This window comes from Lagopus leucura, unplaced genomic scaffold (genome assembly GCF_019238085.1).
Source record: "Lagopus leucura isolate 7727_CA_CO unplaced genomic scaffold, USGS_WTPT01 Super-Scaffold_100021, whole genome shotgun sequence".
NCBI classification, from domain to species: Eukaryota; Metazoa; Chordata; class Aves; order Galliformes; family Phasianidae; genus Lagopus; species Lagopus leucura.
This window is the reverse complement of record NW_024962274.1, coordinates 5,769,047-5,793,560: the sequence shown is the minus strand read 5'-3', so window position 1 is coordinate 5,793,560 and position 24,514 is coordinate 5,769,047. Positions and strand designations below refer to the sequence as shown.

The 24,514-nt window shown below is 36.7% G+C and overlaps 1 protein-coding gene across 9 annotated transcripts in view; it reads right to left on the bottom strand.

Annotated features, from left to right (window-relative positions):
* The window catches only part of TRIP12 (thyroid hormone receptor interactor 12), a 68,034-nt gene that overhangs the window by 5,003 nt on the left and 38,517 nt on the right, over positions 1–24,514 (bottom strand). For 4 of the 9 annotated variants that reach the window (XM_042878539.1, XM_042878545.1, XM_042878543.1 and 1 more), the window contains 33 exons: positions 23,414–23,550; positions 22,298–22,381; positions 20,847–20,942; positions 19,744–19,892; positions 19,006–19,041; positions 18,828–18,923; positions 18,333–18,425; positions 18,037–18,198; positions 16,488–16,556; positions 16,200–16,365; positions 15,374–15,491; positions 15,095–15,251; positions 14,661–14,814; positions 13,916–14,144; positions 13,118–13,236; positions 12,298–12,505; positions 11,392–11,492; positions 11,078–11,252; positions 10,429–10,570; positions 9,369–9,560; positions 8,569–8,720; positions 6,797–6,969; positions 6,256–6,329; positions 5,947–6,146; positions 5,592–5,719; positions 5,156–5,307; positions 4,625–4,767; positions 3,890–4,046; positions 2,720–2,818; positions 2,084–2,198; positions 1,752–1,906; positions 1,090–1,254; positions 231–395 (listed from right to left, as the gene is read on the bottom strand). In XM_042878539.1, the coding sequence (XP_042734473.1) occupies positions 231–395; positions 1,090–1,254; positions 1,752–1,906; positions 2,084–2,198; positions 2,720–2,818; positions 3,890–4,046; positions 4,625–4,767; positions 5,156–5,307; positions 5,592–5,719; positions 5,947–6,146; positions 6,256–6,329; positions 6,797–6,969; positions 8,569–8,720; positions 9,369–9,560; positions 10,429–10,570; positions 11,078–11,252; positions 11,392–11,492; positions 12,298–12,505; positions 13,118–13,236; positions 13,916–14,144; positions 14,661–14,814; positions 15,095–15,251; positions 15,374–15,491; positions 16,200–16,365; positions 16,488–16,556; positions 18,037–18,198; positions 18,333–18,425; positions 18,828–18,923; positions 19,006–19,041; positions 19,744–19,892; positions 20,847–20,942; positions 22,298–22,381; positions 23,414–23,550 (4,561 nt within the window). Of the gene's footprint in view, positions 1–230; positions 396–1,089; positions 1,255–1,751; positions 1,907–2,083; positions 2,199–2,719; positions 2,819–3,889; positions 4,047–4,624; positions 4,768–5,155; positions 5,308–5,591; positions 5,720–5,946; positions 6,147–6,255; positions 6,330–6,796; positions 6,970–8,568; positions 8,721–9,368; positions 9,561–10,428; positions 10,571–11,077; positions 11,253–11,391; positions 11,493–12,297; positions 12,506–13,117; positions 13,237–13,915; positions 14,145–14,660; positions 14,815–15,094; positions 15,252–15,373; positions 15,492–16,199; positions 16,366–16,487; positions 16,557–18,036; positions 18,199–18,332; positions 18,426–18,827; positions 18,924–19,005; positions 19,042–19,743; positions 19,893–20,846; positions 20,943–22,297; positions 22,382–23,413; positions 23,551–24,514 lie in introns of those variants that run through there. The other 5 variants (XM_042878541.1, XM_042878544.1, XM_042878542.1 and 2 more) reach the window with 4 other exon arrangements.

The following is a 24,514-nucleotide window of genomic DNA, read 5'->3' as shown; positions in this document are numbered from 1 at the left end:
ACAGGATTTTAAAGCAAGATGTGTTGACTAGGATTCAAGAAGTTGGACTTTGGGGTCAGCGAGTTTCTGGTTTATATAAACTAGTACAGAACAGAAGCAATCAGAAAACTACTGCTGTTCCCAGTTCATGAGAATGAACTGAAATACATACAAAAATAAACTGCTATGAACTAAGGTAAGGAAGAATTAAAATGAAAAACTTTGTAGTCCCAGCTTTGCTTTCTACATACTCTGAGATACTCCTCTAAATTGTGGATGGTGACTGGTGTATCTTTTCCCCCTTTTTTCAGCTCTATATTAGGAAATCCAGGAAGTGTGAAATCCAGCCCGAGATCCTCCACTGAGCAGCCATTCATAGTCAGAGTTTCCAATGCATACTGTAGACTTTCTTTGGTCTAAAAAAAAAAAAAAAAAAGGAAAAAAATCCAAAGTGAAAACCAGTGAGAACAACTTATTCATGTTAACAAAAAGTTATGCCTTCTGAAACAGTTTCAACCAGTATATCTATAAGAATATTGCTGTTACAGTACTCCTTGCCTTTCTCTATATTTATCGTACAGAACAGTAAGCCAAAACAAACCAAATAAGCTCAAACTGTAAATCCAGCAATTCTGGAATTACTTCTCACGTCTTTTATTTAGAAATACTGCTGCAGGAGAATGAGGTGTGTAACATGTTAGACCTCTTGGCTATGCTTTTTCCTTAGAATAGTGAATAGCATTCATATTTAGCATGCATAGAGACATTTTTCAGCTTCTATCCACCAGGTTTCTCTAACTTGCTGATAAATTAAAAGCAGTGATCAAGGAGAAAGAGCAAGACAAAGAAATGAAGAGGAACTGGCTTTAGATATTACTGTTTGCCACACAGGAGTTGGGCCAGATGACCTTCTAAGGCTCCTTCTAATTCAAACAAATCTACAATAATGACAAGCCACTGAAACTGTAATATCAAAACTGTTCCTTTAAATAAAAGTTATCACTACTACCAACACTAATAAGCATTATCATACACACACTTACGTCTACTACAAAATCCAAATGCATGCAATCAAGATGTACTCTTCCTTCCCTAGAGTTATTTTCCTACCTGTGTTTTGTCCTGCTCAAGTCTTTTCTTTTGTCTTACAATATCTTCAAGGTGATATATTGATTTGGCTACTACTGGATCAATACTGAACAAGTCATGAGATGTCAAAGAAGTTTCCTGGCGTAACATCCATTTATAAAAAGGAAGTCCAAGAGGAAGATCCACCTGTGAACCAAAACATTCAGTACTGAACTGTTAGACTTTACACATGTGATCTTTCATTGTTTTCTCTTGACTACATCTACATTCTATTTAGTAATTCATAGTTCTCTCACATACCAAAACAGTGTTTTTACCCAAGATATTTGCCACTGAGCAAACAGAACTGACTGCTTAGAGCATATGCTTTATACCTATGCCCAGCAAGGTAGCAGGCAGTATAATAATGATTCCAAAGTGATCCTGAAATAAGACTGGAAAGACTGCAACACATAGCATGCATTTGCTTATTCTTTCCTCACTGTCTTAAAGTTAACATTAAGTTCTTCAATATGCACTAACCTTTTCCCATCAAAAAGCTCAGCTGCATTTCTCCAACTAAACTACTAGAGCTGGAAATATTCCTTGCAACTTTAATGCTACATTTCTCTCCTCAGTGAAAAAAATAAAACAACCTATATCCAATTTAAACCCTTTAGAAGAACATTTTATTTTGAACTCACCAGTCTAAAATCCATGATTGCCTTAGCCATTAGTTTTCCCAGAAAGCGGAACTTCATTTTAACTTTTGCAATGTGAGCTGGCTTGGCTGTTCTACCAAAAGGAAGTGCAAAAAGGCCTTGCAGATTATGAATATACTTGGTACCTTCTTGGCTTCCTGGTGAGGAAGAGAAGGGGACAGAAAGGAAATAAGTTCAACATATACACCAAGAGATTCATTCTAGACAAGAAGCTACCATGATTATAGCCTAAAACACATTGTAAAATTGAAAGAAAGAATTTGTAGTCTTACAATCAATATAAAAACAAAGTTGTAAAGGTAGTAAACATTTACCTTTTGGATTGGCTAAAGTTACTTCTTCTCCCCTCCAAAGGCCTAAGTCTGCTCTCTGTAGTTCCTGAGATACAAGTGCATAGAACTCTAGTGTAGGGCCCAGGCCTGTGCCAACCTTCCAAAGAGAAAGAATGCAGGGAGAAGGAAAAAGGTGGGGGGAGAAAAATAAGTAAGTAAATAAGAGTCCATTCGATCAGTTTGAATATCTAAATTCTTACTTACACTAAGAAATGTAACTCACAATGAGCTATAAGACTGCTGCAAGAAGCCTCTAGAGAGTATAACTATACTAATAACAATTACAAAATAATTGAAATAGCTTAGAAAGAGTGAATAATAAAAATGGAAAGTACTATTTACCACCTAATGATCATAAAAAAAATGCAGCTTCACCTCGAGTTAGAAAAAAATACATTCTTCACAATAAGACTGATCATGAAATTTAGCACAACACGTCAGAAAGTTTCTTCCAGCAACTAAAAATCATAACCAAGTGAAGGAGGGATAATTAAGGATTTTGCAGAACAGCAGTGGGAAGGATCAAGAGTCTGACTGGGTCACTCTAGGAAAGTTGTAGCTTTTTTAATTAATCTTCAGTAAAAAGGAGTTAAATTAGACTGCATTGACATTACTTACTTCATTCTCATACTGGATTTCCAACATGGCTCTTGAACTGCCTAGATCCTGCATCACAGATTCTGCCTGTTTCAACAGCTCATCTCTGTTCACAGTGCGCTACACATTAAAGAAGTTTTAAGTAGTGAAATTATGTCTGCAAGCCCCAGATCCAAAGGCAGTTACAACAGGAAAAAAGTTGGTTATGCAAGCTTTTCCACCCCATTCTAGCAGTTCCATAATTCAACAATTCTCAAATAATTTAATAAAATGATCGTTTCTCCTATATCAAGACTAATAAGCAATGAAGTGTTCCATTTAAATTAGACTATATCTTACAGTTATATCAACATAACCTAACAGGTACTTATTACTCCTGCTAAGAATCAGACAGAAGGACTACAAGTTAATAAAGAAGTGCTATTATGCAATGTTACATACCCTAAACTAACACAGTGTGAATAGAAAACTGGTTAGAGATGCTCAAGTCCAACAACTTAAGGAAACATTTCTATCCTGCCCCCATATATTCCCTAGTAGGATAAGTGGCAAGCTTAGAAAAATAAAAAAAACACCAACCACACACCGTGGGGATCCTACATGTTGGAAGCTATGGTCTGATTAAGCTAGATTCTCACTTTTATTCTCTCCCAAAGGTTTTCAATACAGCAGATCTCAGATTAAAATAACATACACTCAAGGCAGACAGCCCAAGACTCCCTCAATTTTAAGTAGTCACAGCGTAATTTCAACATGTTGTAACAACTCTCCCAGAATATAAAGATGGTGTTTCCGTACATTCAGTGTTGCCTCTACATCCTATCAGCAGAAGTATTCTACTTCTATCCAAAGGAAATCAGTTAACAAGCAAATCTACAGAAGTCTCTAACCAAACCTAAAGCTTGAATTCTTGTTGCAGTTTCAGAAGTTGTAAAGAATACAGATCTAAATTAAGCAGGATGTGAAGAAGCAACAAAGTACACTCTAGCCTCTTCTGCCATCTAATGGCAGATACCTAGAAGACATCATGCTTTCTACTTAGGGACTTTTAAATGAACGAAAATAAGCCTCCTCTTCATCTGTATGCTACCAGAAGTGATGTTTTAAAATAAATTTGCTCGCAATTATATTCTTAACAGCAATAAAACAAATAAATCACACATTCCATTTTGAAAAAACACATACACCTACTTTTTTCCTGTCCAGTCGTGGTGCCACTCTGCTATCCTGAGAATCTGATTGATTGATTTCTGGATTAGTATCCAGTAGTCTTTGCATGGCTCGATCACGATCAAAAGCAGTTACATAAAACAGCATTTGTCGGGTATCAAATGGAAAGAAAAATGGGCTGCAAAGAGCATTGGATTAATTAGCTAGGATTCAACTACCATTTATGGCTAGAACAAATGCAGTATGCCTGAAGCTAACGCTTTATTAGATACTAGTGAAAGCAACCTCCCAAATGGTTTTGTGGTGATGCTCGTGAGAAAGTCTAGAGATTAAATATTAATATGGAATTTTTTGAAAAATCTAGGAAAAATTTACACCCTGCTAGAAACAACAGTAACAAATTCTCAAATGCCATGGCTATGAAAAGACTGTGCAGCTTCCTTTTACTTGTTCAAACCTGTTTTACAGTTAGTAAATCTAATTCACATAAAAGATCTTAAGAATGTGGCTTGAGCTCCTGTATTTGGAAAAGGAAAATATTTGCCCAAAATATACATCTGCATTTAGTTCAAGTTATGCAGCACAGGTGTAAAGTGTAAACATTCATCCAAGTGCCACTACATGACTTGTAAGATTTCTGTTCCTTTTACTTCCCCACAGTACTTTCAAAAGCGTAACACATCCTGTACTTGGGCTGCCCAGTTAAGAGAAGTACTGAATTAAAATTAGAAATACTATATTGTAAGTCATTCATACCATGTTTTTCCAAGTTCTGTCAGCCAAGTTGGTATGTTTCCTGTCATAATTACCAGTGGATCTTGAAGCTGTCTATTTGCTTTTGCTGTCAGTTTACTGTTGATAAATTCTGAAGTTGGAATAATCTCCTTGCATATTGCATTCTGTGATAATTAAAGAACAACATATTTCGAGTTAAAGAAATGCTGGAAAAATACACAAGTCTTTTTACAGACTTCATGCTTCTAATTGCCTTATTACAGGAAAAAAAGGTTTCACTGTCATTTTGGTCACGCAGGTCATACAGAGCCTGACTCGTGATAGAGACTGAGCAGACTTCTACCACATATTTTCTTTTCAGGAATAGTGTTACCATTTAACTTAAGGAAGGAAAAAAATGTGTTCAACACACTGCAGGTAAGGCTGGCTATAAGAAAACATAGCTTTCGTGTTACTTTTTTTTTGTGTGTGGTTGAGGGTAGGTGGCAAATTTAATGGATTTATGGACAGTTGCTTATATCAAGTATGAAAGATTTTAAGCGCTCTACTCACATCATACAAATAATACCAGTATCGACTGATAGCATGTAAAACTCTCAAAAGAAGAATAACATCTAATGAAGGATCTTCAAATGTTATGTTTTCAGGAGGAGTAGATATGAGGTAAACTTCTAAAGGATTCAATACTGAAGGGCATACACCATCTAGCAGGAGAAAAAAATTGTTATCGAAACTTCAGTTTTGAACATTTCACTATTATTTAGAAGAAACTTAAGTAGTTTTAGTTATTTATACAGCATTTATTCAAACAACACACTTCCATTAGACAATTCCAATTACATCTTTTAATGTGCACATCCATACATGCTTACTTATGTGTTTATTTTAAAACATTTTATGCTTTAAAAACAAGAAACAGGTGCCCAACACTCTTCCTCTCCATTCTTTCAGCAATTTCACAGAAATATTACATCAGCAACATACTCACCATGCCACAATTCGTCATGCTTTTTAGAATTCCTAGGTGAGGTTTTTGTGGGAGCAGTTTGAGCTCTTCCTCTTTTACCACCAACGCAGTCTTTGTTACCATCTTCATCCTCCCGTACAGGTTTGTACCTAAAATGTAGTTTAAGTTTCTATTAAGATTTTGTGGGGTTTTTTTTCCTTTTTTTACTTACAAGGAAACAACAGTTGCAGAACTTAGTTGATTAAATCACTGTAAATTTACTTTTGTGACAGCTAAAAAGCAGAAAAGGTAAGAAACTCCCAAGTAAATGAGTTACATTCAAGTTTTATACATCTCTCTCACATTGGAAAAGTTGTCCTTCCTCTAGCAAACTTACCAAATGGTATGTGTTTTTGTCCAAATCCCAGCTCTTCCTAACGGGTTGCTTTCATCATCAGTTGATTCTCTTTCCTCCTCAGCTTGCAAACTGTACAGCTTAACTGCTTGATACACAGTCATATTATATGGTAGCAAGTGATCCCCAATGTAAAACTGCAATCTATGTCTCACGTTCCCTGAATTTAAGAATTGAGCAGCCTGAACAAAGCAAAACAAAGAACCACACAAGTTAGGCAAACTTACTGCTAGCTTCTCTTTGAAATTTTCCCCACACCATCCTCTCTCCTTCCCCATTGGGAAAGCTTACCAAAGATTCATCTATTTCTTCATCTGACCCATCATCATCACTATCCTCATCATCTTCTCTAACTCTTCCATAACCTGAGGCAAGAGCAGGAAAAAAGCACATATTTAATAGGAAATTTTTGTCTTTTTGTACACGTAAGTACCCCACTGTCTAAAACAGTTCCAAAATACATATAAGTAAGAGTCACACACTTTAGAACAAATTTCAGTGTCAACATTCACATCAAGCTCACTTTATAGCCCATCTGACAGTCAACTTATATTATTTACAAAAATACATATATTTTTTAATATTTCTGTATTTAATTATATTTCTGTAATAAATTAGATGGAATTGTTTCCAAGCAGGAAAAGTTTGCCTCATAAAATGGTAGATTTATTTTCAGCCTTGCTTTACCCCCCTGTGAACGAGATACATTTACAGGTACCTCACACTTTCTTCAATAGAATTCTCACAGGTTTCTACGGACTCAACACTATTAACAATAGAGACTATCCTAAGAAACAAATTACCCCCCTCAACCATATAAAGGTATTAATACCTCTAACAACAAGATATCTTTCAATGGCTTGAACCAAAGCCAAAGGATCAATCTTCACAGGTCCACCTTTCCACTGTTTCACATTAGCACAGTCTGGATGTCTTTGCAGCTGGCATTTTAACTGATGTGTATTGAAGAACTTTAAAGCTTGAGATCCTCTGTTAAGAGAAAAACTCAAAATAATTTATGAAAAAAGTTGCCACAAAGAATCTATTAATAATAACTGCATTAAAAAGGCTTATACATGCATTTGAGAATTCGCTTGTCCAGATGATACTTCAGTCTATTACTATAAAAACATGCTATTAAGATTTAGATCAACAGATCAAGGGTTGAACAGTATAAGAACTCCCGAATCTAAATTGGCCAGAGTCTTACTTCCAAAGGAATCTGCATGGATTAAGAGAAAGCCCAGTCTGAGATCTGATCATAATATGGCCTACTGAGCAGTGGTCAAAGAATTTTAGAGCTGTGTTGACCTGCAGTGCAATAAGGATAAGAACCAGGGATAGAGAACGCAAGCATTTCACTCTCATGTGTTTTAATCAGTTAAAGAGAAATTGAAAGCTTGTTTTCCTTGCTAAACATAGTTCACAGATTCCATTTCACCATGCCAACTGTCAATACTTATGCTAACTAGTTGTATACACAAATATCTCATCTTGGACTGCTTCTATTTCCAGGTACTAACAGACTAACTCAAAATTTCCAATGGCAGAACACACATTAAGACTAGCCAGTCAATCAGCGCTGTTGTAGTCTGACTTTCCATGGTTAGCTTTCAAAGAAGCAGAATTTTGAATTTATACTGGCAATTTCAACTTTCATAGTTATTTCATTTTTTATACAAATAGTGCATATTGGGAAGCACTGCAAATAGTCTACGCTCTGTAGTCTTACGAAAGCTAACATCAAGACCTCGAAGTATTAGAAACAATGCTGCATGCATTCAATTTCATGTTTGTTTTTCAAATAGTTATTTAACTATGGAAATAGTTAAAGGAAAAGTACTGAACTTCAGTGTACAACACATTAAAACCTATAGTGTGAGGCTCAGAAAGATCTATTGTAATTGAGATCTTATCACAGTTGTTGATTAAAACTACCACTAATTTTCTACACTCCTTCCCTAGCAGTCGAAAGAGTACGCCTATCGTAGAATTCAGCTTTTTGATAGCTATTTTGGTAATAAATACTTTCAGACTTGCAGTACTGAAATGACTTACTAGATTCTATACAACAAAAGAAACCGTGTTGATTTAATATGGAAAATTACTGAAATCAGAGAAATAGGCTTTCAGTAGTTCCAAGTCTTACTAAGAACACAACTGGATTCTGAATTTAATTTATATTACGAAAGAGGGCACATCTACAGTTATTTTAAATTATGGTGACAGCTAACTGTTGCCATTCAACTACTTCTACTGTTCTCTCAGGACAACAGAACCTATCTGAATAATCAAGCTGAACACTGCTTCACTAAAGCAGATTACTGCTTCACTAAAAATATCAGTGTCAGCAAAACAGAAATTACTCCTTCTAGCATTGGTTACAAGTGTATGGAAGACGTGAATTTTTAAATTTAAGAGATTGCTTCCAACCTAAGCCTAACAGGAAGAAGTTTCAAGATGTCAAGCAAAGATGTAGATACAATCTCTCTCATGTTGAACAAGATCAGAATTCTCCATTACCTCTTGAAATTTTTAGTGCTGAAACAAAGTTCAGAAAACAAAAGCTTCCAACAAAACCGTTACCTGAGCATTAATCCTTACCTGCTCCCTGTTCCATTTCCACTGGGGAAGTCATGCACTTTCACTGGAAACTGCTCCATCTGACTGAGGCAATTGTTCATTTTATGGACTAATGCCAACAAAGGTGCATTTTCTAATGGCTCTAATCTTCCAAGGGGTTCTTCTCCAGGAAGCTAGAATATATTAAATGTTTTAGTTACATGTTTGAATTAATTCACCTTAAGCAACTTACACCACAAGTTGTTCACAAAGGAGGTGAAAATTTAGTGTTCTCACTTCAGGTATCAGTATCAGAACAGCCAGATGACAGTACATGTATATGAAAGATAATGCCTCCAGAACGCACTTCTCACTTTTACTACTCCAGTTTAGAATTAACAGCCCTGCAGATTTGAAGAATTCATCCTTAACCCCGACCAGGAAGCTTCACTGAAACTGTAGTTACCTACTTTTTCCACTTCCACTTTTAATTTTTACTTTAAAGGCAAGGCAGTCTAGTTTCTTGCAGTATTTAGGACTAAAGAGAGCAAAAATGATTGGATCACTTATAGTCATGAACAACCTTTAAGTTGTTCAAGACTCAGACAACTGACCATGCTGAAATCTCTTCCCCTCCCCAGCTGGGTGAAAATGTCTAATTACAAGGTACTCCAAAGAATTCATGACTTAGAAGGACAGAGAGCCACGTAAAAGTTACATTATACAGCTTTGCTGTAAGCAAATAATTCCATATGCACTCTCACCATCTCTGAGTCAAGGTCCTTGCTGAACCTCTCAGATAGAGAAAAACAACCATAAATGCCAAAACAAAAAAAACTTACTGGAGAGGAGAAAAATACATGAAGAAATCTTTTCAATCTGATATCCCTGCTTACAGCATCTTTTTCACTTTTAGATGTCAAATAAAGCAGCAGTTGTTTCACAAATCCACTATGCTGGATTTCAAATGAGGAGACGTCAGACTCCGAGACAATGCTACGGATTTCTACAAGGCACTCTGTTCCACCATCCACCTGAAAAATACGAAGACAGTACTTTACTACCCAAGTAATAAGGGCTTAAGAAATACTATTTCTCTTCTACAGCACAGAACAGCTCTAAAAATTTAAGAAGAACTTCCTTTCAGTAGCGCAATACAAGTAATATCTGAGCAAGTAAACTAAGGATACCAAGGACAAGCAACTTCTTTATTCAAGGAGGAAGATTACAGGCAAGTATATTTTACCTTTCTAAAAGAAATGCAAGATTGTCTCAAATTCATGAGCTCCAAACAAAATACAAATAACTAAAACATACTGATACAGATTTTGAACAGCAACCATGTGTATGTCAAGAAAGTAAAATTTTATTTAATAATTGTTTCCTGATGTCAAAGCACATAACAACTGTTCAGCTGCTTCAGGAGTTACAGGTTTAGACTATTTGTCAAGTACCACAACTGCCTGAGAAGTCAGGCTCAAGATTCTTGAGATAATAGATTTGGCCTCATCTGCATCATTTCTCGTATTTGCTTTCAACAAAATACCACTGCCCTCCCATGTGCTCTAAAGTTTTGATTACAAACTGTGTTCTCCCCAGGTAGAAAAGCAATCCTGAACACTCAACTACAGAATTTCTGAACTTGGAAGCAAACACTAGAAGCAAAAATAACCAGAACATACCATCATTAAGCTAGTCTTTTATTATAAATAATGTGCCAGTGGTTAAACAGTAATTTAAAAAACAAAACACAAAAACAAGCCACTTCAAGTTCAGAAACACTTAAAACACTGCCTACGTTGTCTAAAATATCCAGCTTTTCTTCCTCTAGAATCACAGCTTCCTCCTAAACACTTCCATCACTTCCACTCCACCCCTTCAAACAAGTCTGCCATTTCTAACCTGGAGGTTAAGTTGTTCAGTTGCAGTGCAAAGTCTCTGTAATACATTTAGTGCAGGATTGCTTCCGTCCATGTTTTCCGAACTAAAATAACGATCTACAAATTTATGGGCTTGCTCCTTAATCCAACCCTTAATTTTTTCTCTGTAATGAAACAAAAAGCATTCGGCACATTAGTATTTGCATATTGCAATACAAGTAAACACAGCCAAAGTACTACTTTCCTTATGTTTAGCAGCAAAAAGGTTCCCCCTCTTACTCAATTAGAGTAAATACATTCTCTCTGCTGATTACTTCTTGCACTATTTTTCCAAGTTCCCCAATTGTTTTCACAGCACATTTTACACACTATTAAGAGGTTATTCTTTTTTCCTCAACTTATCATAGAATCCTTGATTGGCTTGGAAACAACCCTGGAAGATCATTTAGTCCACAGGAAAAGACATCTTCCACTAAAAAAGGTTGCTCAAAGCTCCGTCTAACCCAAATCTGAACATCTTCAGTGATGATCCATCCACAGTCTTTTCACTGTTTTTTAAGGATTATTTTAGCAACATTTGTTCCCAAATACCTTTGATGCGCTACTTCTTATACAGCAACTTATCATATCTCAAATTCAGCTTCACATTACATGCATTGTGACTTGTGTACCTGTTATTGGAAATTGTATCCTTGGAAGCAGTTCTTGCAAGACCACTTACACCTGCTGTTCGTGCTGGTTCAATGTTATTACTGTTGGACTGTGTACTTAATCTTCCCCATGTTTTAGGATTTAAACTTGCTAAGAAGGAAGATTTAGGAGATTGAGTAGTTGTAGGACTTTTTGCTGAAAAAAAAAAAAAAAAAAAGGATTACAAGGATCTCGTAGAATCAACAGTTTTATTGCAGCTAGCATTAATGCATCAAGTAGCACTGTCAATAAGTCTACTACAAGAGAAGTCCAAGTCACATTAAGAATATTTTACCTTGATTGTCTACTTTGTCATCATCTCTTGGGGGAGAATATTTTGGTCTCCTTGGCCCCCGTTTCGGCAGTCTTTTTCTCTTTAGAACATCACTCAGTCGTCTGTCCAAATTTAGAAACAAAGTTGCATGATTCCATGAGTTCTGTGAGTTCTATGATTCACCACATTCATAAGCATAAGGATACAAGAGATCCCAACCCAAAACAAGGAGGGCATAACAGAAGAACAGACTACAGGAGGAGTCTCGACTCTTATTTTATGGGAAGGACAAAGGAATTACTCCAGCTAGAGGGAAAGCACTTGACTTGCTGTCACTCTTCTATTACAGGTAACCAAACACAGGAGTACCACTAGATAAAAACACAAAAATAATGTGGCGCCTTTGTCTAGTTATTCATTTATTCAAATGAATATCATACAAGAAAAGAAAATACACAAATTCTTGAACAAACAACAAAAGACAATTGACTTGCCTGTCCCCTCAATAATAACTTAAGAATAATGACTCTTCCCTCCAGTCCCCAACAGAAAGCAACCACCACTATGGCAAGTATTCCTTTGAAAGAATCACTGTTCTCAGGAGTTACATGAGACTACAGCTGTTGCTCTTGGCATTCTGCAGCCTCCCATCAAAAAGCATGGATTGTTTCACATCATTACATCACAACTATCAAGTCACTAGTTTTTCTTTATTTGCTTTTTTCTTAAAAAAAAAAAAAAAAGCATAAAATGAATTAAAGCTTCCAGATGATATCTTCAACATGGCTCCATTTTACTTTTAAAGGAAAATATCACAGCCCAATACAGCTGATACTGCAGCAGCCCACATCAGTTACAGATTTTCCCAAAGCAAAAAAAAAAAAAAAAAAAAAAATCACATTTGCTCACAACACATAGTGCACTTACCCCTGTGGGCTTAGATCCAAAGAATCCTCCCGGCTGTGCTGTAAGCTGGGAGAGCCCAAATCTGCAGCTGCATTAGTGGCAGCAGTGGCTGTTCCAGTACTTATAGTTGTAGTGGTACCCAGCGTTCCTGATCCATTAGTGCATACCTTTGGTGGGCTCGTTAGCAAAGCCTCAGATTCCGCTAAGTTTTTCACTTGATGCATCACTCCTTCAAAAAGGAAGAAATCTTTATGCTTAGTATTTTATTTAGGGCATTGGGGGAGGAGGTTACAGAACATGTAAGTAAAAGACTTCTGTCTCTTCAAACAACTTCTAGCCTCCATTATAAGGTTTCTGCAACACTTGCGTAAGCATATACACACACACTAAGTTTATTTGCAGCAGTTGCACACAATTTAAAAGCAGATTAATCTTTTGTAGAATAAGTTAATCTACACTTTTTTTTTAAAGTGACAGTCACAGGTAGGGCAACTAAAGAGTCCTGAGAGACTCACGGAATTCCTGCTCAGAACTCATTAGTTCTGTCCAGTAGGACTATCCATGTAATTTCCACCAGGCCTCTTCAGTCTAAATATAAGTTCTAACATCTATTAGCCTGTACAAACTTGTTTCAGATTCAAAAAGCCACATCCGCCTCTCCTTCAGAGTGTTGATCAACTCCTCCCCAGTCATACAATGATACGTTGCACAGATTCGCCTTTTACGCAAGTAAGACATTAACGATACAATTTGGGAGAGAGGATTTCACAAAACACTCACACCCCCCCCCCACAGTACTAACTAGTAAGGAGAACAGAAGGGGAAAGAAAGCAAGGATTACCTTCTCTTCTGAAGTAAACACTAAAAATGTCAGGTAGCTTTTGCATTAAGATTTCCGCCATCTGCAGGGCTCCAACTACTATCTTAAGGTCTTGACTTGACAGCATGGAGGCAATATGACTACAATAGACAATACAGCAGATAATTTATTAGAATCAGATTTGTCTTTTTTTTTTTTTGCTGACAAAGCCATTTCATCTTGCACACATTGTTAGCACTGTTCTGGTATACAAGCAAGTTTCATAGCACTTTTGTAAAAGCTATACATAATGGGCTTAAAACTCTCTCACCTAAGTCACATTCCCACAAGGCATAAAACAGTTTCCTTCCTCTCAAAGAAATCAGAACTTGGTACAATCTTTTTATTTTCTGATTGCAGCCTTCTGTCTTGACCCCTAACCCACCACTATATCAAGTGGGGGATGTTTCATAAATAGAACATAACTTGCCAGTAGAATGATATAAAGCCTGTTACTGTTCACATCCTATTACTTCAAAGTCACCTGAACTTCAGAAAAGCTTGCGGGCAAGTTTTAGAACTCAGTGAAACAATATTAGACATGAGTAGCACTGTAAGTAATCAGTTTCCAATATGAAAAACTTCAGTTAGCACCAGATGCAAAATCTAAGATTAGTAAAGTTTCTGAAGAACTACAGAGCCTCAGACTTAGAAAAAACATACCATTAAAAGAAGAATTAAAAATTACAATTTCTTTGTGAGAAAAGATGAGTCAATAATTGATCAGATTTGAGTTGTAAGTGCCAAATAAATTCCATTCACAATTTTTCATTAACTCACCTTGACACAGCATGGTTTTTCAGCACATCCTTCAGGAGTTCAGCATCAGCAAAATAAATTATTCTAAGTATTGCTCTAAGGCACTTGTGTCTAACAGCAGGTCCAGCTGAAGAACTATACACTTCATAAAGAACACCAAACAGTGTTTTGATAAAGGATTTTGCCAATTCTGGGTCTTCTTTCATTAGCTGTGCTCGAGCATCATCCTTCTTCAATTCTGAATGTCCACCTGTGTGAGAAGTTATGCAATAAATCACTGCATAGTTAACTGCATCTTTACTCTGATGCAGATGTCTGCTGTTTTTTGGGAGGGGTTGTTTTTTTGTTTTTGTTTTTAAAAAAAAGGAATTAGTTAACATCTTTAATTGATTTTATTTTAACAACCAGAAGTAAAACTGACGGCAAGAACATGCTATAAATCCTTCCAACAATTTTTTTAATTCCATTTTTGAACTTATTTCTGAACCATAGTAGAAAGTCCCCAGTCTTCATCAAAAACAGCTGTACAAAACTCTTGCAAGACTCCACCCATGAACCACCCCCCTCCAAATTTAACACATTCTCAGTCCCCTGAAAAAGTCTGCACGAATACTTTTTATTTTTGTTGCAAGCTTGTCCTCTGTTTATTCAGAAGAATTTGATGCTTCATAGAAACAAGAAAACTATTAGTCAAGTAGACTACCATGACATTTAGCATAAAATAGCCAGAACTGGAAATATCAGGTGTATCATAAGCTATACTCACTAGTGTTTGTATTGGCTAAAGGGTTTGGTTTCCGCTGAATGGCACGTGCTGTTCCAGTATCCTCATTTATTTGCTGCATAGAGTTAAAATCAATAGTATAGACACGTCCAAGCGTCGACAGACTAATCTCATCCTCACCAACCTGATGAGCTGCCTAAAAACAAAGAGTTTAAAGTTAAGGATGCTCTAACAAATGTAAATCTATATGAAGGGGGGGAAACAGCACAGTAGGAAAAAACAGTGACTTGACTGAAATACAATAAGAGCATTGATTAAGCATTCAGCAGTTGACCCGTTACCGAATACCCAAACAGTGCAATATTACCCCTCATGCATTTCTTATTCAAACAAGACTGATGTTTTCAAAACCATAAAGAAAGCATTCAATAACTGCACACAAAGATCACCCCCATGTAAGCAACTGGAATTACTACCTCTATTATTCGACTATCAATCCTGTTATAGGGATGCCAGAGACCCCTGTCATCTCGCCATTGCCATATCGCACCATCTGTATTCTGTGCATTTCCTTTCTTTAGCATAGTATCAACAGCAAATATCCCCTCTTTTGGCAGACAAGGCATCAGTTCACTGGAAAGAACATGAAAACAACGTTATGCTACAAGTTTGAGCTGAATACTGTTTACCTTTATTATAAGAGTTAAGGAGTTTAATAAACCAACTAGAATGAAACTTAAAACTGTGTAACTTACCAGATAAGAGAAGTAAGCTCATAGAGTTCTTGAGGACTTCGTGGAACAAGGTCAATTTGTTCTTGACAACTCCCATTTGAGGCTCCACAAAGGAGAAAGTGAAGTGTTTCTGCAATGTCTACAGAATTGTTATGATTGAGACCATTCATATCAGTATGAAGACTACAGTTTGTACTGGACACTACACAAAAGAAACAGTCACTGCCCTAAGCAAACAGACAGAAGAGAATAGGACAAAAGCCTCCTCTTCAGACATCACAAGAAGAATGTTTGTTGTCCAGCGTAGGGTTTTGGTGTGCTTTTTTGTTTGTCCCACCCTGGCCTTTAAGAGGTATCTTGCTGGGAGGATAGGAGGGGATATCACTAAACATACATGGCAGGGAAGAAAGGATGGGAACATACAGAGTAGTTGAAGTCACAAGTCAAAATTCACAAAATGGAAAGAAAGAAATAACTGGGGACAAAACCAGTAACAATTACTTTTTTTTTTTCCTCATGTTTTTTCTAAGGGAAAAGTCCTTACATTTATCCATCCAGTAACTATTATAAGAAGAATGATTCAGCTTAAGTCAAAATAAAAGCAACTCGCGCAGCTAATGCAGACTCAAAAAATAAATCAGGTGAGCACTTCAGCAACAACAGCTAGAGAAAGGAAAGGGGAAAAAAATAAACAAGCACTCTCTATGACATTAACTAAACTTAGTGTCCCAGGGAAAGCATAACAAGAGAAAAAGAACAATACTTGTTTAACCAAGTGCACAAAGTCCCCCACTGACCACAGCCACAAACTTAAATAAGCCCTGAAAATATGAAAAAAACAACTCACTTTGCTTCATAAGTTGGACTGCAAGCGTTGGACAATTGGAACACATTAAGGAAAACATGCGCACCACCATGATGAACATTCCTGAGCTCAGGATAGGAGGTGTCACTACCAAAAGTTGCTGGATGTTTGTTAACAAGTCCTTGGAAGCAACCTGCTGCAGCAAGTTCTTTAGGAGAAAAAAAAAAAAAAAAAACACATTAGTCTGATTTTCAAAGGCAAGCCCTTAGAAATGGAAGAAAGGAGAAAAGTGGAAAAAAACCCGACCCCCATAAAAAAAACAACCCTTACCTCCTCATGCTGGAAATTGTCTACCAGCCGTGCAAAACAGAGACAAGTGCTTTCAACAGACTTTTTGTCCTATTAAAAGAAAAAAGTATTGCCTTAAAGAGTTTTAACATGCATGAAATTAAGCTGTTATTGACACATACATAAAACTTCTTAAAGGCCAACTAGATCACATTCAACATGTATTACATGTTTTACCATATGCTACAGTTCTGAAACCTGAGTATATTAATACAGGCTAAATCGATCTCATAATATGTCTTGAACCTCTCATGTTGCCTGGAAAATGCCTCACTTTCCACACAAATACATTTCAGGACATTTACAGATTAGTAAATGGGTGTCTATTATTCTTTTTTGGATTCTGCAGAGAAGAAACAAAATGAAGGTCTATGAATTCCAAGTGACAGGAGACACAGCTAACAGACATGAAGGGGTTCTACAAAACGCATAAAGGTTAGAGCTTCAGATCACGCAGTGCAAATCCAAATCCAAACAAGATAGCAAGAACTGCTCTAAAAACAACTCTAGTTAAGACTTCAAATGGGACTTAGAAGGTTTCAGTGAATAAGATGGGGAGGGAGAGAAAGCCAGGCAACTGAGAGGTTTTTTTCCCCATAAAATTCTGCTTCAAAGATGACTGAAATTGTCTTCGCGTGTACTGTAGTCTTTCTTCAGAAGGAAGTAGTATTTGTCCTAGTACTGCTGAAATGCTGTTTCCTGTTTTCAAAGAACCTTCTAAACCTACAGCATCATTTAGCTCAGAAAAGACTTTTAAAAGCATCAAGCCTCACTATAAATTTGGCTAAGTTTAATGGTGCTGCGTATGAATCTACATCAAAGATTCAAGTAGACTTTCAGTAAAGAGGCAGAATTAAGAAATCACTAGAAATGATTACCTGGAAGGTTCCAGTTATTCTTATTTGGTTTATTGTTTTGTTGTTGTTTTTTTGTTGTTGTTTTTTTTAAAGGAAAAATAATTCTTTGACGGGGATTTGACAACCAAGCAGTACATCTAAATTTCTTTTGTGTAATAATCATTTTAAGTGCACATTTATTTACACAGCAGCACTACAATACAGGCAAATCCATTATTCAGGATCCATCAGTTGAAAATGTTGTGCAGGAGTAGGGATTTCATTATAAAAGACCAATAAGCCATCAGCAGAAATAAACCAGCAGAAAACCACAATCTGAACTGAAATGTTTCAGGCTTCAAAGTGGGAAGGAGATCTGAATAGTAATACAACTAGATTTCCTGTTACTAATGGAAGAGTGCAGAACCAATATTAGTCACACTCTAAGCTCAAGTATCTTATTTCTCTCATTTTACAAAACAAGAGCATCATGAATCCTTACAGCATAGTTACAAAAGCCTAGAGCTTTACATGCACATCAGAATATCACAGCTTGACACTACAACAGAAGCTTTAAACTAGTATCAGATTATCTTGTAAAGTCAAATAACACACAGTAAGAACTAGGTATCTAACAGAAGCTTTATACTACTTTCAGGTCAAAAGGAAACCTTCTGCTTTACAACAGCTCTTACCTGATGGGTTAACCTTTGTGTAAGCAATGGCAAAGAGTCTGCCACAAAGTGAAACTCATCAGGTGTTATACTCTGGCAGCAATTGGCAGCAATAGCTAGTGCATTCCTCTGCGCATTTATACTGAAGAATTCCAGATATAGCAAACAGTCTGCCAACCCACCCTGTAACAAAAATACATGTTTTCATTTTCAATACTACTAAGTTACCAAAACTTTTCTTCTTTTTCAAGAACTTACAAGTCATCAAGATGGGGAACAGAAATGCAGAGGTAAAAGGTGATTATTTCTGTACTTACTGCCTGCAGAATGGCTTTACTATGTCTGCGCGATAGCATCTCCAGGGCTGTCAGTGCCTGCTCTGCCACATCAATGCACTGAATAACTTGCAGCTAGAATAAATCAAAATTTGTAGAGCAATTACTAAATCACTTTGTATAAACAATGCTCATTAACACTTGGACAGTTAGCCACGGCTATACTGTTAGATGCAACCAAGTCCAGCAATTTAAGGCTAGATCAGTTACACAGCTACTCTGTAGCTACTCCAAGAGTTTCAAGTATGTGTAATTGTTATTACCAAGATACTGAGAAATAAGACAAAGTTTACAGTGATTCCCATAGTGCTTTTCACTAAGGCTATTAACAAGGAAATCTATTTTAAAAGCTTCTGATGCATTATGCATTGTCTTGTAAGCTACGAAAGAAGCGATTATATCATGGGTAATCCTCAAATTAGAGCAGTAGACAGAAAACCTCCAGATTGGTTTAGCATTGTTTTGATTTCATGTTACCTTTTCCAAGAAGACAGGAATTGCATCTACCACTACAGCAGATGATCTGGGAAGTGCTTCCATCATGTATGTTAAGGCTCGACAAGCATGGTTCATCTACAAATATACACATAGATCTGCTTTAATTTCAGATGATAGCACTTGCTAAAAAAGTTCTTTAATATTACAAATCACTTACAATGTCAAAGTTGTGCTCCATCTGCAGCAATGTTATCTGTTTTTAAAAAAAAAAATAAAATGGACTTAGTAAAAGTATCCAGGTATCAACATAAAGTGCACAAATCTATGCTGTAGCTTTTCATATACAGCCATGCATAGTTCACACAATGTTAGTTGAAAAAATACAATATAGGCTACAAATTACCAAGGTCTAACTTTTGTTTGGGGGTGTGTTTTCTTCATTACACAGAGGTATTCACCAGATGCCCACATTTCTCTGGGACGTAAAATCACAATCACAAGTTAACCTGTGAGATTGCTGTGGAAGAAGTTTAAAGTACTTCTGTACATTGTTCTCTTGGCTCACGCATGCCTCCAAGCATGCATTTATCAAGCTTCTACCAGAAGGAGCAGCTAGCTTATTAACAACATGAGCAGCAAGGCCTGTTTTGCTGACATTTACCAATTCTTGCCACAGAATAAACACTCAGTAAAAGCAGGCTCTGTTAAAGAGCAACCTAAAGGCTTTCTAATGGAATCTCTACACTCCAGTGGGTTTTAACCTGAAGATGTAACTGACAATACAAAGATTGTCAGATTTTCCCCAATGTTAGTTCTAAATGCAACCATGTGGACCAAACACCTCTTGAAATTATAAATACTTGATTAAGCAAAAAAAAATATCCAGTGAAACATTTTGTTTTCCAGATATACAATTTTTTTTAATTTTAATTTTTATTTTTATTTTTTTTTTTACCAAAGCTGGCACAACACTCTTGACTGGAAATCCTCCCAGCGTTTCTTCATTTCCCATGACCAACAGCTGGCACATCTCAATAACTGCCTGTAGTTGCTGACTTTCATCAGTGGCTTGGAGACCTTGTAAAAGCTGCTGGGCTTTAGAACCTGGGTAAGCAAAAAAGATTAGGAAAGAAGATGTTAAAAGATAAGCGTTCAGTGCAACTTCCATGCTATACTTCTGCCAGAGTGGAAGACCAGAGATAGTTTGCCTTCCTCTGCATTTGTAGTTTCTCTGCCTTCCCCTGCCATGTAAAAGTGGAGGGAAAGGGAGATGAAATCTCACTCTTGGCAGTCCTTCCAGTGCAGACTGGTCACAGCACAGGGAATCCATCACACTGCTCACCACAGTCATCTCTACCAACCTACAGCAGGTGATAGAACCCATGCTCCCAAATTTATGAAGTAAAAGACTTTTGAACATATTTCCTAAATAATACAGCACATGTAATATTGATTAGACCCTATCTTCTTCTTGGAAAGGAGTATAATAGGCTTGTTTTGGCTCACCTGCTAGCCAAATCAACTTGAACTATCCAGCTTGCATTATCCAGATACATAATGCAGATACAACAGAATGACAAAGACCCATGTTCTCCTTTGGACAGTCTGATATAACTAAGACACATCTGAACCTATGAACAGTGAACCTTAGAATATCCTAACTGCCTTAAAGCTACCTCAACAACTTGTTTAAAACGAAGGGGGGGGGGTGAAAACAACAAAACCAGGAGTTTCAGAGGTCTTCTGTTAAACAGCCCATCATGCAAGACAAAAAGAAAGGGTAAAAAGGTGAACCCTCCCTTCCCCACCAAGCAGGGAACATCAGGTGGAAAAATAAAAATAATGTAAAAAGAAAAGAAATATGGCTAAAGCAAATTTGTCCTCCTTATACAAAGACAAGCTAATTAATATTGTTTACTGGCAGTTCAGCAATTAAGACATACAAATCTCCAACATGTAAATGATGTAGCTAACATGAATACTAGAATTTACTACTGGCTGAATTCTACTAGTCTGGAAGTGGAAAGAATTAAGTCAAATTAGACAAACTTTGCTTACTAGCTCCACTTCCAATTGTCCTGTGGAAGAGTTGCGACATCCGAGGACCAAGAGGGCCAAACAGGTGAGGAGGAAGACCCCTAGCCTCTAACAGAGCTAAAAGCAAACAGAGGATAACAGCCATTGTCAAAGCTTCTACATATACTTTTAAAAGCTTACGTTCCATGAAGCAATAGTTTAAGACTACTAGAATTCTGATACTTTAGGAAAGAGGAGTTAGGATTAGATGACTGAAACTACTTCAATTTCTAAACACAAAAAAAGAGATGACCTCTAGGGAACAAACAAGTCACTTTTGTATGCACCAGAGCATTAAGAACCCTTAATAAGTCACCCAGTTTCCAGAGCTACATATTTTTTTTTTACAGAAGAAATCTGGTCTACTAAATTAATATTACAAGATCAGATCTAAACTAGCAGATTTACTAGGCAGCAATTCCAAATGTGATTTCAAACTACGCAAAATTGGTTAAACTCATTATCTTCACAGATTCAGGATCTGAGTGGCAATATTAATCTGAGAGGAAGGATACGCAGCTTTATTTGCTGATGAGCAGGATGATCTGTTGAATATTAGTTAGTTTGTTTTTTAAATAAACACTCTTCAATACTTTAGTTATGCTGGATTAATGGGGAGATTATATTTTTTATTGTAGCATGTACAACTGCTTTGGATCAATACAAATATGGACAAAAAAATAGTTCAATACTCCTAACATGTACCCGTGTTTAATGAGAGCAATAAGCAAATGAAATGGTACTGACAAGGCACTCAGTCCCATGTTAAAGGTACAGATTAACTGTATCTGTCATTTTCAAGAGAGATAATGATAAAAAAAAAAAACTCCTTGAAAAACAGCAACAAAAAAGAATATCACTAGAACAGCTGCAGGACATGAAAATTGGAGTTTGCACCTCTCTGTACTCCCAAATTGTGAGAGATCTAAATCCTTCTATAGCCAAAGGCATAGAATAGAATATTTTGAAGTACAGTTAAATTTTGTTTGGTCAAAGCTTACAGTAACATGAGCATCAGTGATAAGCATGAAAAAAAACTATCCTGAAACAGGCAGAGTAACAGCAGATCAAATGCAGCCTTTCAACTGGAAATGCATTGCTGCAAAAACAGTTTGATATTTTGGAAATGCTTATGCACTTAATAGGAGCATCCATCAGCCCATCCCCACCCCCCCAATAAATAGCAGTGTATTACACACCATGGAAACAAATAAGGACACTCAACACCTCCAGATATTAGTTGCAAATTCCTGGATCTTTAGTGAGCTAAAGGTGGTGGTGTCATACTTAAGGACAGCTACAGTAAGAAAAGAATCACATTCACAGATGTAGAAACAAAATCCTACTATATATAAAATACAGAACTTGGGTCAGTATGGGTATTTACAGGCTGTAAACAAAAATAAGTTATAAATTAGTTACAGATTTTATACCTTGTAGTCTTCCCATCTCAGAGTCATCTGACTCACTTTCTCCAGATGTTGTCATACCTACAGCCCCAGCAACAGAGCTAGAAGCTAGAAGAGAAGCAGACTGTGAGCTACAAAACTTTCATCATCTCCATCATCAAGGAAAGTGTCCAGAAAAACGCTCCAACAGAAAAATGCTCTTCATTTAACACTGTTTAGTAGATCAGTTTGTTTCTCCTCAGATTGTTACCACTGTTTTGTTTTCAGGCCATCTCTCTATCTTTTTCCCCTTTTTCCCTTTTTTCCAGGGTGCAGATCCATGGGTCTCTCAGCCCCACTAGTCACAGAACTGGGCCAAACCAGCCCATGACACACTGCCACCACACTTCTGTGCAACTACTTCAGTAACATCAATGTCAGCATAGGGAGCCAATCCTTCCCATAAAAGACCAAAGCTACACCAACACAAGACGATGAAAAGAAGTCAGATTGGCAAATAATCTTTCACATACATTTGTCTGTATTGTTACTAATTTCATGCCTTGAGTGTTATGCTGCACTTAGTTAATTTTGAATTTTCATACTGATGTAGCTGATTTTAAACAGACATTTGAGTTTTTTCTACAACTCAGCATAATTACTGGAAAGCTGCTTTGAAATAACTGCTGATTAGGACCAGGTGACAAATTTAAGTACTCCTTCACAGGATTGTAAAAACAAGAGCATTTCTTAATCTAATGACAAAATTTGCCCATATAGACAGGCTTGCAGTTTCAGACAATTTGCAGAATATTTTACAGAAATAAAGGAACACTTATAGGTAAACACTTGTCTTCCATATTCTGGAGAGTTTGGCATCTCTTCAGTCAGCACTACAGTCATTTCTGCAGTATTAACATAAAATTCTGAAAATTAATTAAAGACAAGTCTACCCTATTAAAAATTTTTTTGAGACTATGAAGTAGTCTAACTGAAACTCGTACCTGACAACCAAGGGATCAGATTCAAAAGTAAAGGTCCCTCTCACTGAAGCTGTACTAACTTAACCATAACTTCTTAAACACCTTAAGTTCTAGAAGAACTTTGCATGAGCAAGTATCAGCGGCGTACCAAAATGCTGCGGTTGGTTGTACTTCTTACCTGCAGCTCCCTGGGGAGCCTCATCTGTACGTGCAGCTGAAGAGTTAACTCCATCCTGGTTGTTGTCAGGATCAGCCATCTTCTCCTGTCGGCGAGCTTCAGCTGCTCCTCTTTTGCCCAGGCCAGAGCCTCGCCGACTAAAGATTCAAGGAAACAGAGGTTTCAGAACTTAGGAATTATAACAACAAGAGATTTCTCCATGAAGAAGTAATTTTTTCTTTCATTTACATAGATAGTTATCACAAAGGTGCGCAAAGACATGGATTCACATAAGAACCAGTCTTCATTAAACTATCCAACTTTCCCTTACTTGCCTCATCTTGCACCACATCCATGATTTGTTCATGCTAAGGCATTACAGCTAGGTCTTTACATTATACACTTCAGGACAACACACTCTACTAAAATAACAGTTAAAATGATTAATCTTAAAGTGACTGAATCACAAATCAAGTACACATTTGAGAAGAACTCTGACAGAGTACTTGCCTTTGAAGAAAGTTCTGAACTACTCAAAGTACAGAACCCTGATGTTCAGGCTTCTTTTAAATGTGTTCAGGCTTCTTTTAAATGGCAAACAAGTCAAAGAGCACGAGTCTTTCTAAGTCTGCTTTTTTTAAATATCACTATTGTCATCGTTACAAATATATATGCCTGTGATGTCAGAAGCCAAATTAAAGTGCAGAACTGACAACAGGATCAGACCTCAGGCATATCAAGTACCTAGATATTTGCAACATCAGTTGTTCATACGCAGCTGTTGAAGAAGCTGAGTCAGTTGAGCAATACAGTGTTAAAACAGCCACCTGCATGGCATCATAGAGTCCTTTTTATTTTTCAGAATACATTTCATTCTATCATTCATAATCCACAATACTCTACTAGCATTCATTAACTTTTTAAACAACAATCTAAGGGAAGGATTATTTACATTTGTAATACTGCCTTTGGGTACTTCTTGTCCTCAATTTCTATAGCCAAGGTACTTATTGAAAATCTGGTGATGCATCACCCAGGACACAGGTATGCAGAGTGACATGGCAAGCCTGAAAAGCCGCAGCTACTTCTACAGTAGCTAAGAAAGATAAAGGCAATTTCCAT